Source organism: Coregonus lavaretus (assembly GCF_964263955.1).
Source record: "Coregonus lavaretus genome assembly, chromosome: 26".
NCBI lineage: Eukaryota > Metazoa > Chordata > Actinopteri > Salmoniformes > Salmonidae > Coregonus > Coregonus lavaretus.
Genome location: NC_140013.1, coordinates 1,441,571 through 1,459,504, shown reverse-complemented (window position 1 = coordinate 1,459,504; position 17,934 = coordinate 1,441,571). Strand labels below are relative to the sequence as shown.

Genomic DNA, 17,934 nt, shown 5'->3' with positions numbered 1-17,934 from the left:
ATGAAATCCAAATAAAAATCAATTTAAATTACAGGTTGTAATGCAACAAAATAGGAAAAACACCAAGGGGGATGAATACTTTTGCAAGGCACTGTAAGTCCGGGAAAACTCCAGGGCTGGATGGCATACCAGTTGAGGTATACCAAACCTTTTTTGATGTACTCAGAGCACCGTTATTAGCATGTTTTAACCGCTCCTATAAAAATGGTAGATTATCATATACTCAACAAGAAGGTCTGATTTTATTATTATTGAAACAGGACCCAAGTGTTAAATATAAAGATCCAGTCCATTAAACAAATTGGAGACCCCTTACACTGCTGAAAAAATGATAGCAAAATGCATAGCGCATAGAATTAAAAAGGTATTCTCGGATATTATTAATCCTAATCAGACATGTTTTTTAAATGGACTGGGAAAAGTCTGGGAAACCAGGCCTGGTATTCATAGCTGACTTTGAAATGGCTTTTGATAAAGTACGACTGGAATTATATATAAATGCCTGGAATATTTCAATTTTGGAGAATCTCTTATACAATGGGTTAAAGTTATGTATAGTAGCTAGGTGTAAAACAGTAAATAATGTATACTTCTCAGAAAGTATTAAACTGTCAAGAGGAGTAAAACAAGGTTGTCCACTATCGGAATATCTATTTATTATAGCCATCGAAATGTTAGCTATTAAAATCAGATCTAACAATAATATCAAGCGGCTAGAAATCCAGGGCTTTAAAACAAAGGTGTTATTGTACGCTGATGATTGTTTTCTTTTAAATCCACAATTTGGATCCCTCCCTAGCCTCATAGAGGATCTAGATAATTTTTCTAACCTCTTTGGATTACAACCAAATTATGATAAATGCACTATATTACGTATTGGATCACAAAAAAATATAAATTTTACATTACTGTATAGTTTACCAATTAAATGGTCTGACGGCTATGTGGACATACTCTGTGTTCATATCACAAAATAAATAAATTATCTCATTACAATACATTTTAATAGAAAGTTAGCAAAAATAGATAAGATCTTGCTACCATGGAAAGGAAAATACCTGTCTATTTGTGGAAAAATCACCCTGATTTAACTCTTTAGTATTATCCCAGTTTACCTATTTGCTTATGGCCTACACCTAGCAACTTGTTTTTTTAAATTATATGAGCAAAAGACAAAATTAAACGGGCCTATTTATATAATTAATATGAATTTGGAGTGCAGAAATTATTAAATATTAAAGCATTAGACCTCTCACTAAAGGCTTCAGTCATACAAAATCCAAACTGGTTCTCCAGGAGATTGTTAAGAATGTCTCACCCCATGTTCAAGAATGGCCTTTTTCCCCTTATTCAGATTAAAACCTCTCACTTTCGGTTATTTGAAAATAAAACAATCTCCAAAATATTGTTATTTTTAAAACAAGCCATAGAAAGTTGGTTGCTATTTCAGTTTAATCCACTAGAAAAGACTCAAATATACTAATTGATAAAAACAACTATATTTTTGGAGATAAATAAAAGTATAATCTTTGTAAATGATATCATAAATAGGATTGGTGGAGTTATGTCAGACATGCAGCTAACAAAAATATATGGAAATGTTTGCTCTACTCAAAATTATAACCAACTAATTGCAGCATTACTGCAAAAATTAAGAGGCAAGTGGATAGGGGAGAAAATAAGGAACCTGTCTGTCGCCCCAGCATTAAAGACCAAAATTGGTTTTAAAAGACTGTGATAAATAAAAAAGTATACCAGTTTAATTTAAGGACCAAAAAATGGACAGCTGTGCCAAATAGATTGCAGAATAGTTGGGAAGAGATTTTCGATGTACCGATTCCATGGCACATGGTTTATGAACTGATACACAAAATGAAGATGGATTCCAAACTTAGAGTTTTTTTCATTTAAATTATTATAAAAAAATCTTGCAACCAATAGAATGTTATATATATGGGGGATACAACCATCCCACCTCTGCAGATTTTGCTGCGAAGAGACTGTCCATATGTAGCTTGTTTTTGGTCGCAGGTTCAGGAATAGCTGAAGAATTGCAACATTTACCTGGAGCTAACTCTGCAAATAGCACTGCTGGGTGGTTTAAAAAGTCAGTCAATCGATCTCTTTGGTCTTGGCCATGGTGGAGAGTTTGGAATCTGATTGATTGCTTCTGTGGACAGGTGTCTTTTATACAGGTAACAAGCTGAGATTAGGAGCACTCCCTTTAAGAGTGTGCTCCTAATCTCAGCTCGTTACCTGTATAAAAGACACCTGGGAGCCAGAAATCTTTCTGATTGAGAGGGGGTCAAATACTTATTTCCCTCATTAAAATGCAAATCAATTTATAACATTTTTGACATGTGTTTTTCTGGATGTTTTTGTTGTTATTCTGTCTCTCACTGTTCAAATAAACCTACCATTAAAATTATAGACTGATCATTTCTTTGTCAGTGGGCAAACGTACAAAATCAGCAGGGGATCAAATACTTTTTTTCCCTCACTCTATGGGGGATTGGAAATGATGCAGACAATTACATTGAAGCCACAATCTATCTGCAATATTAAAGCTAATCTACCCCTAAAAATAAATCTTGTAGCAGAAGTTGTGAATGTGTGTGTGCTAAGGTGCGGAGAATCGGAGCAGGAGGTCAGTCCAGTTCAAATATTCATGTATGAAAATGTAAATACCAAATGACTCAGAGACAGTTTCTATCAGATGTCATGCTCCAATACCGTCTGCCCGCTAGAGGGCCTTGCGGTTGTGGACGGAGCAATTCCCGTACCAGGCTGTGATGCAACCAGTCAGGACGCTCTCGATGGTGCAGCGGTCGTTTTTGGCGAGGACCAGGGGTGATATGCCAAATTTCTTCAGTTGCCTTAGGAAGTAGAGACACTGTTGCTCCCTCATGACAAGAGTGGTGCTGTTGTTGGTCCATGTTTTCGGTGACGTGGATGCCGAGGAACTTAAAACTGCTGACTCTTTACTGCAGTCCCATTGATGTGGATCGGGGCATGTTTCTTTCCTCTGCTTCCTGAAGTCAACAATCAACTCCTTTGTTTTGCTGGCGTTGAGGGAGAGGTTTTTGTCTTTGCACCACAATGCCAGTTCACTTACCTCCTCTCTATAGGCTGACTCGTAGTTGTTGGTTATCAGGCCTACAACCGTGGTGTCATTAGCTAACTTGATGATGGCGTTGGTGTCGTTCTAACCCACGCAGTTGTGGGTGAAAGGGGGGGGGGGGTCTGTGTTAAGTGTCAGTGTGGAGGAGGTGTTGTTGGAAATGGATGGTTCCAGAAATGTGTAACGTTCCATATGGGGGATTTTAATAGGAAGACTAATACTCTCTCTGTGTGAATCTGACAGGGCAATTACCGTCAAACTGTCGTGCAGCCTAGCATAGCCCCCCACCTCCACCCCTTTACAGAAACATATGAGGATGACTACTACAGTAGTACAGGCCCCCCATCTTCTCCCTCTCCCTACCCCACTTCTCCAAGCCCAATGTGCCTAAATACAATGTGAAGTGGGGTACAATGTAAAGTAACGCATTCACTTTTATTAACATGGTTATATAATAATAATCATGATCATCATTCATCCACTGTAATAGCTTTGTCCATAATCTTCTTTGATGTTCTGTGGATGTGTGTTGTGTTTTCTGTGACACTGTCTCACACACACCGAGAGAGAGAGAGTTTTTGTCTGACTAGAGTAATCCCTCTATCCCTCTCTCAGAGTCCCAGTGCCACGACTGGGGCGAGTCAGACAATGGAGCCGTGTGGGTGATGGAGGGGGAGGCAGGCTGGCTGTCCTGCCCTCTCTTCTCCCACCCCACTGTCTACAACTACAACTCGACCCAGGCAGCGGGCCTCAACCTGGTGTGGTACCACGTGGCTGCAGGTCAGGACCTGGAACAGCCCATCGACTTCCACCACCTCGACCAGAGGCTCAGCAAGGAGAGGGAGAAGCTGTGGCTGCAGCCAACCACCATGCAGGACACGGGCCAGTACATCTGCATGCTGAGGTAGGATGGAGATTGGGCTCGGTAGGGCCAGGGGTTTTGACCCATGCGACCAAGAAAACCGGTCTATGAGCAGATGTTTGTATAAAAAGTTAGACATTCTTTTAATCTTTTGAACCCATCCATTATCTGTTGGACGGTCAGGAAGTGTGTCATATCCTGAGCCAAAACTTCCTGACCTACAATATCTGTTTTTTAGAAGGATGACAGTCAAAGTTTGTCTGATTCACATGATCTGTGTGTGTGTGTGTGTGTGTGTGTGTGTGTGTGTGTGTGTGTGTGTGTGTACTTTCCCCTCTCAGAAACAGGACATTGTGTGCCAAGATTGCCGTGCGCCTGGTGGTGGTGCCACGTGGCCAGAACCCTAACTGTGAGGTGAAGTCTGCTGTGCCTCCCACCTTAGTCATCGCGCCAATACAGGAGGGCAAGACCCTAACCTGCCCTGACCTGGAGGACATCAAGCGACCTAACTCTAGCCACTCTGTCACCTGGTACCATGTAAGGTGACCCTCGGTCTGTCTGTGTACAACTAATTTCACTAACAATATGAGAGAATGGCTAGTACTATCACTTGTATACAGTACATAGTACCAATAGCAGCTAAGATGGTGTATTACTTGATACAATTTACAAAATAGGTTCCTTATTTAAAGGCACTGCTATCATCAATATAAACCCCAGGGGGGAAAACATTGTTGTCAGATTGTATACTAAGTTGTACAAGGAAGTTTTGTAAACATGTTTTTGGTTATAATTTGGTTAAGGCCAGGCACCACAGGCTAAAATGACATTTTTGCATCTACCTATACATTTTGAGATTTGTTGGTATTTTGGTCTATTAATATTAGTATTTTCAAAAAGGATATGCAAATGTGCGCATATTTAATGAGATGCCACAATATTAATATACCAGAAAACATGATGTCTTGATCACATAATGAAAATGTTGACTTGACCTGCTTTTAACAAAGACCAGTTCATTGTAATCTGGATATATTTTGTCTTCTCAACAAGAAAACCAGCACTGTAACGGATTTATGTATTTTTATTTTTACAGTAAATCATACAGTAATGTGCTGCTACACCAGTTTACAATATATTACTGTAGACCACAATGCATTCTGGTCTAGCAAATTATTACATTTGTTAGCTGTAAAATGAACAACAAATGTTCAGCTAAGATACCGGATAGTAAATTACAGTAAGTTCTTTTATTTTCTAAATGAATGCCCATGTTGTGCCATTTCAAGACTGATTTATAAAGTTTGACTGATTTCATGACTGATGACACAATTTGAGGCCTCTCCAATGTTTTAGTAACTGTATTTTAAGTTTTAGAACTTTCTAAGTTAAATCAACCTTTTACGTTTTGAGTTTGCTGAACATATCTTAAGTTTTTGCTGTCATGGTTGTATGAAATCCAAATTGTCAGACTGTTCGGCAAGCTCTGATGTGCTGAACTATAGCTACTATGCCAGGGCTGTCAAACGCATTCGGTTTTCAACTAGATCCGGAACCGCAATGATTTAAAAAAAATGTTTCCTCACTGTCACAAGTGTCCTCTATCCATCGGAATTTATGAGGCTCCCTGACTGTCTAGCTTTCATTTCTGTGATTATTAGCGAGCTGGATACAGTCAAACTGTATGAATGTAGGTCGGTTATAATTTCTACACAGTTTCAATTTGGTTTTAGTCAAGTGTATTGAGTTCGTTCCAATTTTTTATTATTATTAATTATTATAAACAAATTTACTCAAACCACCAGCGGGCCAGATTAGACCCCCTCTTGGGCAATATCACTTAATAATACACCACTTTATGAATGTAACCTTAATTTGCTGAAGGAAGGAACCAGACATAACACACAACATAACATAGCCCAACTGTTGCCAAACACAGGGCCTGTTCAGAAAGAGGTAATGTAGATGGACTATATCACCACAGGGTTTTGTACCCTTCGAGTGACTTACTTAAACGGTGCTCAGTTCCATCAGCCTGTGTACAACTCATTACAGCTGTTTTATTTTCTCTTCATGCTGTCACTGTACAGTATCTGTGTTCACATCAAGTGGTAACTGCCCCCCCCCCTCCCCCCCATCTGTGTTGACCTTGAGCAGGATTGTAAGGCCTTCAGGAACTTTGATCGTGTGCTCAAAGAAGACAAGCTGGTCATCTATATAATGTTCGAGCACTACCAAGGACTGTACCACTGTGTGGTCACTTATGAGACCAAAGGAAGAGTCATCAACTTCACTAGAGTGGTCAATGTAACTGCAGTGTGTAAGGCCTTTTTTACAACTATCTGAATGTTTTGAGACTATGAACCTTGCACTGTACATCCTTTTGTTAACATTTGCGACCATGAAATAAATTCAATGATATGTATGTTTTTGAGTATTTCCTGTGGTTAGGTTTTGTGGATAACTATGAAAAACGTTTATCAAGTTGGGCGTATTTTCTACTTTGTGTTTCTCTCAGCTTCCAGTGGTTTACCCAAAGAGCCCAATATACTCAACCCTGCCAAGGAGCAACTCTATCCTGTCAAACAAGGTAGGTAGAGAAGGACTATCAGATACATCAGCATATCAATATATTATAAGATATACACTGAGTGTACAAAACATTAGGAACTCCTGCTCTTTCCATGACATGGACTTACCAGGTGAATCCAGGTGAAAGCTATGATCCCTTATTGATGTCACCTGTTCAATCCACTTCAACCAGTGTAGATGAAGGGGAGGAGACAGGTTAAAGAAGGAGTTATAATGCTTGAAACAATTGAGACATGGATTGTGTATGTGTGCCATTCAGAGGGTGAATGGGAAAGACAAAATATTTAAGTGTCTTTGAACGTGGTATTGTAGTAGGTGCCAGGCGCACCGGTTTGAGTGTGTCAAGAACTGCAACGCTGCTGGGATTTTCACGCTCAACAGTTTCCCGTGTGTATCAAGAATGGTCCACCACCCAAAGGACATCCAGCCAACTTGACACAACTGTGGGAAGCATTGGAGTCAACATGGGCCAGCATCCCTGTGGAATGCTTTCGGACACCTTGTAGAGTCCATGCCCTGACAAATTTAGGCTGTTCTGAGGGCAAAAGGGGGAGCAACTCAATATTTAGGAAGGTGTTCCTAATGTTTTGTACACTCAGTGCATATCAACATATATCAAGTTCAACTTACTCAACTCAAATTCAAACCTTTCCCCATAACAAGTCATACAATTCAGTTCAAGATTAAACCATCACTTCCCACTAATCCCACTACTCACTGTTGTGATCATAGAATTAGAATGAATACTAAGCCTATGGATGTGACACAGTTGTCTCAATAAATATAGAAAAATAATTATACTAAACATTGACACATTGAATCATCAACATCAGAGTTGTGGCTATTCCTTCTTTCATATTATACAAATGTTTAATGTGACAATGTTGTAATTATGTCTGTAGCGGTGGTATTGTCATGGTGACAATATCTAGCACAGTAGACTGTTCCCTTTGTAATGCCGCATTATTGATCGCCTTGGTGACTGTTGCAGGGTCAGAGGTGAATCTCACATTGAGGCCTTTCCATCTCCAACTTTTTAGTAACTGACTTGAGATCAGTTTTAGAACTTAGAAGTTAACTGAGTTTGCTAAACATATCTTATGTGTTGGCTGTCACTAATTTGAAAGTTGAGATGGGCGATGATTATTGAGTGCGTTTGGGGAGATGCATATGTGATAACAGAAAGTCGGATACTTTGATTTGTTTTCTAACAGCAAGGCTACAGGCACTGTAAACGTTTGACAAAATATTACACTGCATTGTGGGAAAATTGTCATGGGTGAGGAAAGAATATCTGTATTTCAGGTGTTACAGAAATATTACCACATAGAATACATTTCCAACCTATTGACCACTTATGGGTGCATGGTATTGTGACTTCTGGGCCTCATTAACATATTTCCCAGCGTGCTTTGTTATAGGTTATTAGTTGTTGCACCAGTTAGAGTAGAGTGTTGTACAAGTTTAGCTGTTCTTTGGTTGTGTCAATAATAATATTTCCATCACAGACCAAAGTGACAGTTCCACATTAAATTGATGTAATTAAAAAACTTCATGCTGTATAACATTTTACAGGACATCATTGGCAACTCGAGTAAAATCACTACCATTTCACAGAATGTTACTTGCATTTTTTTGTGAGTTGTTGATATTTCTTTTTTCACCATATTGTCATGGTGACACAGTAGCACAGTAGACATTGTTCCCATGGTAATGCAGCAGTATTGATCACCGTGGTGACTGTTGCAGGGTCAGAGGTGAATCTCATATGCAAAGTGTCGTTGCCCTACCTGGATGGACCCAGGGAGACCTGGTGGACCATCAATGGGAAGACTGTAGAGCAGCTAGCTGACCCCCGCATCTCATTCACTTCTAGGTAAGTCTCATCCTCTTTAGTATTTTCTTGTCTCGTCTCTTCTGTTACTTTCTCTTCTCATCTCTATTCTTCTCTACACTTATTCTATACTGTTCTTTTTGATTGTTTCTATCCTCTCCTCTCGTTCTTCTGTCACTCCTGTCCAATGTATTACTTCCCCTCATCTCCTCTCTCCTCCCCTCATCTCGCTATCCTACAGGGTGGTGTTGGTTTATTATGGGGACTGGACAGTTGAGAATGTGCTCCACATCCAGGACTTCAGCTCAGAGGACCTGACCAGAGAATACAACTGCTCTGGACGCAATAACCGAGGCATGGCCACCCGCAGGGCAGTGCTAGAAGAGGAGGGTGAGGAATGAGTTAGCACATCACAGAGCATTTGTGTGGGAATGTGCTGAGTGTCGTATTAGTCACTATGGGAAAGTAGTGTGTAGCTAGTGCTCTGTGGTTGATGTTGTGGACTGTTATGTGATGGTTTCCATGATAGATTTTTTTTTTTAAACACTCAATGGAAATAGTTGTGAAATATTTATTTCATTCACCTCTGCAGAGGGTAAGCAGCAGAGATCAAATGTGAACTGTTTACTGTAACATGATTAAAATATTCTAATTATCTTGATTTTTAACTAGTTTTCCTTTTATTCTCAGTTTTATTGCTTTTAACATTTGATAAATTATCTTAGTATATATTAGTATTATTTTATACCATTGTTTTAGATCTTGCTCTGTTTTATCACTTGGCTTTTTTTGTTTTATTTTTACATGCTGCATTCTTTAGTGTACGACTATGTTTTATTATTTCAAACAATAACTTGTGAAGCATATTGGGCTGCAATGACTCGTGTGAAAGGTGCTTAACCCCATAGAGTCGATTGACGCACCGGTGCGTCAATCTAAATGACACAACAAAAAAATCCCCATCAAAATCTGTCAATTTAAGCTAGAGATATCTGAAGTCGGTAGTCGGTACCGTCGATGTGCCAACTTCTGTTTGGTAGTGTCCGAACCACTAAACTAATGGGACCCCCACTGTGGAAAGGGGAGATTCTCACAAACACGATGGTCGTCTCCGTTTTTCTCTAGGACCCCCACAAGTGTCACGGGACTAGTCTGAAGGTAACCGGTACGGGTAAAAAAAAAAAAAAAAGTGGAAGTATGAAGGTAGTTTTGTGCCTACTCAAAAAAGGTGCTAAGAATGTGTAAAAAAAAAATATATATAAATATATATTTCCAGAGTTTTTTAATTTTTTATATCTCCTAGATTTAGGACAGACACTTAAAAACCTTGTTTCCTATGATAGATTTTTTGACTGTCCTCTTTGTCATTTATGAATGTGTTATTCAATGTGTTTTTATGGGCTTTAGTAGTAAAGGCCAAAATCAATATATTATCAAAAACATTTTTACATATTGTTTTTATACCTAAATGGGTCATACAATTCTAAATGAAATAGCTTAATAATCCATAGTATGACCATCTTAATATGACTAAATAGGTTTATGCTATTTTTCATACTTTACACAATTATTTTGCACTGCGAAAATGTCTCCCTGAATACAGGTACAGTATATCCTGCAGGTGACTGTGTTACCCACTATGCCAGCCCTAGGCACCCAATTCTCTATTGTAATGTATTTTCAGTGTACCTGCCATCCGTGGAGCTGGGCTGTGGCCTGGGCGTGACTCTGTTCCTGATGCTGGTGCTGTTCCTGGTCTATAACATCTTCTGGCTGGAGCTGCTGCTGCTCTATCGCTCCTGGTTCGGAACTGACGAACGCTGTACAGGTGCCACACCTACTGTACAGACAGCCCTCGCTAAGAATAACCAACTAGGTCCAGGAGTTTTTCCTGACCACCTGACCTGACCAAGAAAGTGTGGCTCCAACTTATTAAACCTGACCAGGAAAAACACCAAGCACTCCAGGCCTTAGTTAGTTACCCTGAATTTTGCCTGGTCAGGTCATGTGGTCAGGAAACTCCTGACCTTACTAATGACATCTGTGAAATACATATTTACTGAGTTTCTGCTTCCTCTCTCATTCAGACGACAAGGAGTATGACATCTACATCTCGTATGCAAGGAATAGCGACGAGGAGCAATTTGTCCTCTTGACACTGCGCAGGGTCCTGGAGAACGAGCTGGGATATACTGTCTGCATCTTCGACAGGGACAGCCTTCCTGGAGGGAGTGAGTATGGGATAACCCCCCTGCTTAGACAGAATGGTATAGTCTATCTTCAGGCACTGATATCAGTATGGAACAGTCCAACAGCGGGATGAGGAGTGTATGAGAGAAAGGGGAACAGAATGTAAGAGTAAACCAGGAGTCAGGAGGTTTTCCTGACCACATGACCTGACCAGGAAAAACTCTAGTCCCTAATAGCCTACAACTAGGGCCTGGAGTTTTCCCTGGTCAGGTCACATGGTCAGCAAACCTCCTCTGGCCCTAACAATGACACATGCTATTACCATTAGAGGTTTCGGAGGATTGGCCTGAACAAAGGCTCTGCTCTGAATCACTGATCTACAAGTCATCTTGCATCCCAAATTACTACTCATTATGTGATCAAGATTAGCGAATCTGCATAGTACCTTGTTCAGGCCGACCCCCTCGAACACACTGTGTGACTGAGTGAGAATGGTGTGATCCCCTCCCCCTTCCCAGCCATCACAGACGAGACGCTGACCTTTGTGGGCCGCAGTCGCCGCCTCCTGGTGGTGCTCAGCCCAGGATACGGCCTCCAGGGGACCCAGGCCCTGCTGGAGCTCAAGGCAGGGCTGGACAGCATGGCGTGGGGTGGGCATCTACGGGTCATCCTGGTCCAGTATAAGCCACTGAGGCGGGACGGCTGGGTGCGCGAGCTGAGGCGGGCGAGGGTGGCCCTGGCGCTGGTCCGTTGGCAAGGGGACAAATCCAGTGATCTGTCCTCTAGGTTCTGGAAGCGACTGCGTGTGGAGCTGCCTGTCAGAAGGATTGAAGACCCGCTACAGAGCCAAGTAACGCGATACCACTGCAGAATATAGCTATAGACACAAACAGCGTGCATAATAACATAGGGGAGATGCAACTCGCGCTTAGAATACAGAATGGCATAGGATATACGTGACATACGGACGCACACACATACACACACACCATTGTTCCATCATTTCACTGTCGTCTTGTTTCCTTTTTGTGAGTGACAAGCTATTCATCCATTTGTTTTGCATTCTGTTAAATGCTCTTTTGAAAGAGTCCCACATGTTATATCGTTTTGTATAATTCTTTCATATTATGTAAATGTTTATCTGAATAAATTCATTTTTTTACATCTCAATATCCGTTTCATCCATGTCATGTCATTTAATTTCATCACATTTTCATTAAAGTTTGTCATATTATGCATATGGTATATTATTATCTTTCACATGGCTGTGTGTTTGGAGTTCCTGGTTGAAATATATTTCTGGAAGGTGATATCTATGATAGCTATGAGTATGTTGACATTGTGCATTTGTCATTGTTTTTGATCGTGGGAAATGTATAGGCTGAAATTCAGTGGAACCTGCCATAGCAATGTTTAATCAGTGTGATTAATGTGCACAGTTGTGAGGTGAGTCCACTTGTTAGTGGTTAGTACGTTTTTTACAGTACATCAAAACTATTCTGTAACTTTATTTGACCGTAGGAAAATGTCAGGGTGTCAGTGTGATGCGGTAGGACGAAGTCAGGCGCAGGACACAGAGCTAATCGAAAACGTACTTTACTCGTAGGTAACGTAAATAACATAACCACGCAGGGAGGAAACAAACCCGCTCACCAGACGACAACCAAACATGAACAAACACGCACAACATACAGTGGGAGCCAGAGGGTTAAATAGGGAAGTAATCAATACCTAATGTGAACCAGGTGTGAACAATAAAGACAAGACAAGTAGAACACAGAAACATAGATCGGTAGCAGCTAGTACTCCAGTGACGACGAACGCCGACGCCTGCCCGAGCAAGGAGGAGGAGCAGCCTCGGCTGAATCTGTGACAGAAAAAATCTAGCTTTGCAGAATTTTTGCCTGTAGGGGTGCACTTCAGCCAAAAGGGGTCCCCTAAATAGACAGAAATATTATCTATAAATGAGCCTACCTCTCCTCCCCACATTCATGAGCAAAATCATACATGTTTGTTAGCTTAAAATGTAAGATTTGTGTGGTTTAATGGGATAAGAAATGTACAGTTGAAGTTGGAAGTTTACATACACCTTAGCCAAATACATTTAAACTCAGCTTTTCACAATTCCTGACATTTAATCCAAGGAATAATTCCCTGTGTTAGGTCAGTTAGGATCACCACTTTATTTTAAGAATGTGAAATGTCAGAATGATAGTAGAGAGTGATTTATTTCAGCTTTTATTTCTTTCATCACATTCCCAGTGGGTCAGAAGTTTACATACACTCAATTAGTATTTGGTAGTGTTGCCTTTAAATTGTTTAACTTGGGTCAAACGTTTTGGGTAGCCTTCCACAAGCTTCCCACAGAGCTGGTGTAACTGAGTCAGGTTTGTAGGCCTCCTTGCTCACACACACTTTTTCAGTTCTGCCCACAAATTTCTATAGGATTGAGGTCAGGGCTTTGTGATGGCCACTCCAATACCTTGACTTTGTTGTCCTTAAGCCATTTTGCCACAACTTTGGAAGTATGCTTGGGGTCATTGTCCATTTGGAAGACTCATTTGCAACCAAGCTTTAACTTCCTGACTGATGTCTTGAGATGTTGCTTCAATATATCCACATAATTTTCCTTCCTCATGATGCCATCTATTTTGTGAAGTGCACCAGTCCCTCCTGCAGCAAAGCACCCCAACAGCATGAAGCTGCCACCCCCGTGCTTCTTGGTTGGGATGGTGTTCTTCGGCTTGCAAGGCACCCCCTTTTTCCTCCAAACATAACGATGGTCATTATGGCCAAACAGTTATATTTTTGTTTCATCAGACCAGAGGACATTTCTCCAAAAAGTATGATCTTTGTCCCCATGTGCAGTTGCAAACCGTAGTCTGACCTTTTTATGGCGGTTTTGGAGCAGTGGCTTCTTCCTTGCTGAGCGGCCTTTCAGGTTATGTCGATATAGGACTTGTTTTACAGATACTTTTGTACCTGTTTCCTCCAGCATCTTCACATTTGCTGTTGTTCTGGGATTGATTTGCACTTTTCGCAACCAAAGTACATTCATCTCTAGGAGACAGAACACGTCTCCTTCCTGAGCGGGATGACGGCTGCGTGGTCCCATGGTGTTTATACTTGCGTACTATTGTTTATACAGATGAACATGGTACCTTCAGGCGTTTGGAAATTGCTCCCAAGGATGAACCAGACTTGTCCAGAGCGACTTAGTTAGTGAGTGCATACATTTATTTTTATTTTTCATACTGGCCCCCCGTGGGAATCAAACCCACAACCCTGTTGTTGCAAGCGCCATGCTCTACCAACTGAGCTACATGGGACCATTGACTCAAATGATGTCAATTAACTTATCAGAAGCTTCAAAAGCCTTGACATCATTTCCTGGAATTTTCCAAGCTGTTTAAAGGCACAGTCAACTTAATGTATGTAAACTTCTGACCCACTGGAATTGTGATACAGTGAATTATAAGTGAAATAATCTGTAAACAATTGTTGGAAAAATGACTTGTGTCATGCACAAAGTAGATGTCCTAACCGACTTGCCAAAACTATAGTTTGTTAACAAGAAATGTGTGGAGTGGTTGAAAAACAAGTTTTAATGACTCCAACCTAAGTGTATGTAAACTTCCAACTTCAACTGTACATATACACATACATACATGTAAATACATATACATACATATATATACATATCCTTTCTTTAAATATATTTCCCTTTATTACTTTCAAACCCCACCACACCTTCCCTAATTGGAGTAAACTAGTGAACAACGATGCTTAGGCCTCTACTTCCAGCTTATTCATACTATATAAATGTTATGGACACAGTACATTTTACAATAATTATATTTTGTTTGTTTTTACTCCTGAACTTCCTCTACCCTCAACCTCTCCGATCATTTTCAGATGTCTCCGACCTAAGTGTATGTAAACTTCCGACTTCAACTGTATATATTAGCACATGCATTCTAGCCAAAATATGGCAACTAAACGTACGTAGTGTATCTTTAAATACCGCAATGCGGTTTTGATTGAATGTTGCCAATAGTGTCATTGTCCTGTCCTGGTGGGTTCCTAAGATGAGTCCCTCCCCTAGATGTGTCGGAGGCTGTCCTCAGGTGTATGCAGTCAAGCTGCCGGATCCTGCTGGTCCTTAGCCCTGACTATCTGACAGAGAAGAGCGTCAGCCTGCTGGAGTGTCGCCTGGGCCTCTACATCCAGCTAACCAGCCATGCACACATCATCACCATCCTTTACGGCCCCCTCCCGAGACTATTGGCCTCCTGCACTGAGGCCCAGCAGCTACGCCGCAGTACCGCCACCATCACCTGGAGGGGACGCCAGTCGGAGCCGCCCACCTCTCGCTTCTGGAAGCGCCTGCGCCTGGCCCTGCCTGTGAGGCCGCTGGCCCTGGGGAGGAGGCTCATCGACAGTACCTCGTCCCACTCCGACCTGGCCGCTTCATTGTTCCTTCAGCGCCAGCAGCAGGATGCTGTGGAGCCGCAGAGGGATGGGAAGGGTGATGCAGGCATCGGTGGCAGAGGCAGGGGGCGCAAGTGGAGGATACAGAGGATACAGGGGGCGCGCAGCAGAGGAGAGATGTCGAAGGTTAAAGAGGTTGGCCACGGTAAGAACTGTAGTGTGTGTGTGAGTTTTAGGGAGCCTCGCGGGGTCTTGGGTAGGGCGTCGGCGAAGACTCAGCTTCATCATCAACCCGTAGTAAACAGTAACTGACCTGAGACCCAACCAGCACTTCATCCAAGCAGCACGAAGACCCAAGCAGGACTTAATCTAAACAGAACAGAGACCCAACCAGGACTTCATCCAAGCAGCACGAAGTCCCAAGCAGGACTTAACCCTAAGAGTACTGAGACTCAAGCAGAACAACCACATCCTTCCCCTAGCCAACCACAGAACTCTGACAACTGTGTGTGTGACCTAGATAACAATAACAGCAACAATATCAGGCATGGCTGTGCACTGTAGAACACTGGCTGAAGACAGGGGCAACTGCAATAGACTTGACTTACAACTTGCTGGCAAAATGCCAAGGACACATCGCATTGAAATAGCAGAGGAGACAACTTTGTTTCTGAAGTGGAGAAATTTGGAAAATGAATTTTATGGGTATGTAGTGAGAAACATTTGACGTGAAATATTAAAGGCAGGTGTTTATGTGATTGATTGTCTGTTCTGTATCTCATTTGGTTCTTCACTGACCTATGTCAGACGTCACTAGATGTCACCCTTTCACCATTCACTGGCCTGGGTTGGTTTGTCTGCAATCTGTTTATCTGTGTGTGTGTGGGGGGGTTGGGGGGGGTTGGGGGGGGGGGGTAGCAGCCAGTCAGACAGGCTTCTGGGACAATGAGGACCATAAACGATTAGAGGTTGTTGGAACTGACTGACAGATACTAACTACCTGGCCAAGCAAACTGCTCTGTGCTGAGTGTCTAGGTTATCGTAATATACTATCTACTGTCCATGTTACTTCTTTGGTGGTCCTTTGAGCCCATGACAAATGGTACTTAAATTTGGTTTATGTATGCCATATGTTCAGAAATCCATACAGCTCTACCAATGCACGTTTTTTAAAGACTGGGTTCTGATGTGCTATACAACAAATTCCCGTCTCAATGAAGGTGCAATTCAATAGAACTCAATAGAATTCTACAGCAACCATTACCTTGACACCATGTCATTATAGTGTATTTCCTTATGAAATGAATGTGTTGTATTATCAATCGGCACAAAAGTTGAAACCGTATTCCATATGGATAATAGATTGAGGCAAATTCAATGACTACATACTGTGTTATGAAGCACATTCACAATGCTGAAGTGCAGAAAGAGAGAGTAGAGAAAATTGTGCTGGGTGGGAGGGTCTGTTTTCTAAACGGCTGCTTTCGGTGAAGGTGCTCATTTCATTTCAACAATCGAGGCAAATTACACACACACATTGAAGGGAATTGTTTAAGCTTGCACCTGAATAGTGCAGAAGACAGTCCCTCTTTAGTCATTACACTTAAAAAACGTATTTCGTTTAACCTTATTTAATCAGGTAAGTCTCCTAGAGATTTTGTTTTTTTTGTTCAATAGTCCTGGAAATTGATTTGATCAACCTCTTAGGACCTGAGATACAATTCGAGCATGAGCAAGGCGGACATTAACCAAATCGCGGCTCAGATTGAGTGGCAGTAAATTGGTTTAGAAATATACAGTAACACAAACAAATCACTGAGGTTTATTTAGGCCACCGAGGGGCCTGGAAAGTAACCCAGAAATGCCATCGTAAGAGAAATGGGCAATTTATATATTAGGGGAAATGATTTGACAGGAGGTGACGAGAATATTATTTATACCACATTAGTATTACACAAGGATATAAATAAGGATATCTAATTTTGAATGTTTATTGAGATGACCAGGGTCATTTAGAAAAGGATTTCATTTTGTTGGCCAACTCAGTCCGCTCTGGTAGAGGGAATGATATTTCCACACAGCTGCTGATGGATCATCAAACACAATATACAGTACGAGAGAACTACTACAGGCAGCTATCACTATTATCACTGACCATCAATTATACAGGGTTATCAAAACATGGCAGAGGTTTCCCAACATTATTGTTGTATGTGGTGACATGATGAGAGAGTTAAAACAACACAGTGAGTGGTGGCCATGCCACAGCTACTATGTTCTATTACATAGGATGCTCCATGGACAGTACAGTGGTTACAAAACTGTCCCTGGGCATGTGGGCATGCAGGCAGGCAGGCAGGGGTAACAGGAAGGCCCTGATGTCACCGCGTCTGTCCCCACCCTGTACTGACATCTTCCTGGCTTCTTTATGGCTTCTGAAAGGTCGACCAGATAAGGACTGTGATTGGAGGTGTGTGTGTGTGTGTGTCTGTGTCAGGGTAAGAGGGGTATAACAGTAGCGTACAGGTGCAGATACCATCACACACACACCCCTGGTGTAGCAGGTGTATACTCCCTGCTCTTTCTACCCCGTGGACAGGTGCGAGTGTCGAAGGTGACAAAGTGCATGTTTATGCAGGGCTCGACCGTTATCTGTCTTTATGGAGTTATTGGCGACCTACTGCATGCTCCCATGGACCAGTAAAAAGGCCATTGGGGGGCCGGTGGGAAGCCCGGGGGGGGTGTGCATCCCACTCTATCTGGACTCAGGGACATGGTGAACACCTGAAGACCTAACCTAACAACTTCCCAGGATGTTTACCACAACTCTTACATAGTGCGCTACTTTTGACCAGAGCCATATGGACCCTGGTCAAAAGTAGTGCACTATAAAGGGAATAGGTT

General features: G+C 41.7%; 2 protein-coding genes across 4 annotated transcripts in view; both read left to right on the top strand.

Annotated features, from left to right (window-relative positions):
- The window catches only part of LOC311102176 (interleukin-1 receptor accessory protein-like), a 68,013-nt gene extending 56,244 nt beyond the window's left edge, over positions 1–11,769 (top strand). For all 3 annotated transcript variants that reach the window (XM_084143425.1, XM_084143424.1, XM_084143423.1), the window contains 9 exons: positions 3,737–4,025; positions 4,325–4,520; positions 6,141–6,303; positions 6,502–6,573; positions 8,325–8,451; positions 8,651–8,799; positions 10,094–10,237; positions 10,497–10,640; positions 11,118–11,769. In XM_084143425.1, coding sequence (XP_083999551.1) covers positions 3,737–4,025; positions 4,325–4,520; positions 6,141–6,303; positions 6,502–6,573; positions 8,325–8,451; positions 8,651–8,799; positions 10,094–10,237; positions 10,497–10,640; positions 11,118–11,476 — 1,643 coding nt within the window. In that variant the 3' untranslated portion in view covers positions 11,477–11,769. The remainder of the gene's footprint in view (positions 1–3,736; positions 4,026–4,324; positions 4,521–6,140; positions 6,304–6,501; positions 6,574–8,324; positions 8,452–8,650; positions 8,800–10,093; positions 10,238–10,496; positions 10,641–11,117) is intronic.
- A 2,961-nt stretch (positions 11,770–14,730) lies between these two features.
- Positions 14,731–15,448, top strand: LOC311101467 (uncharacterized protein; the record flags this gene model as incomplete). The annotated part of the gene is made up of 1 exon (XM_084142624.1): positions 14,731–15,448. One exon carries the CDS (start codon positions 14,731–14,733, stop codon positions 15,340–15,342), a length of 612 nt encoding a protein of 203 aa, XP_083998750.1. The 3' UTR covers positions 15,343–15,448.
- Between the last annotated feature and the right edge of the window lie 2,486 nt (positions 15,449–17,934).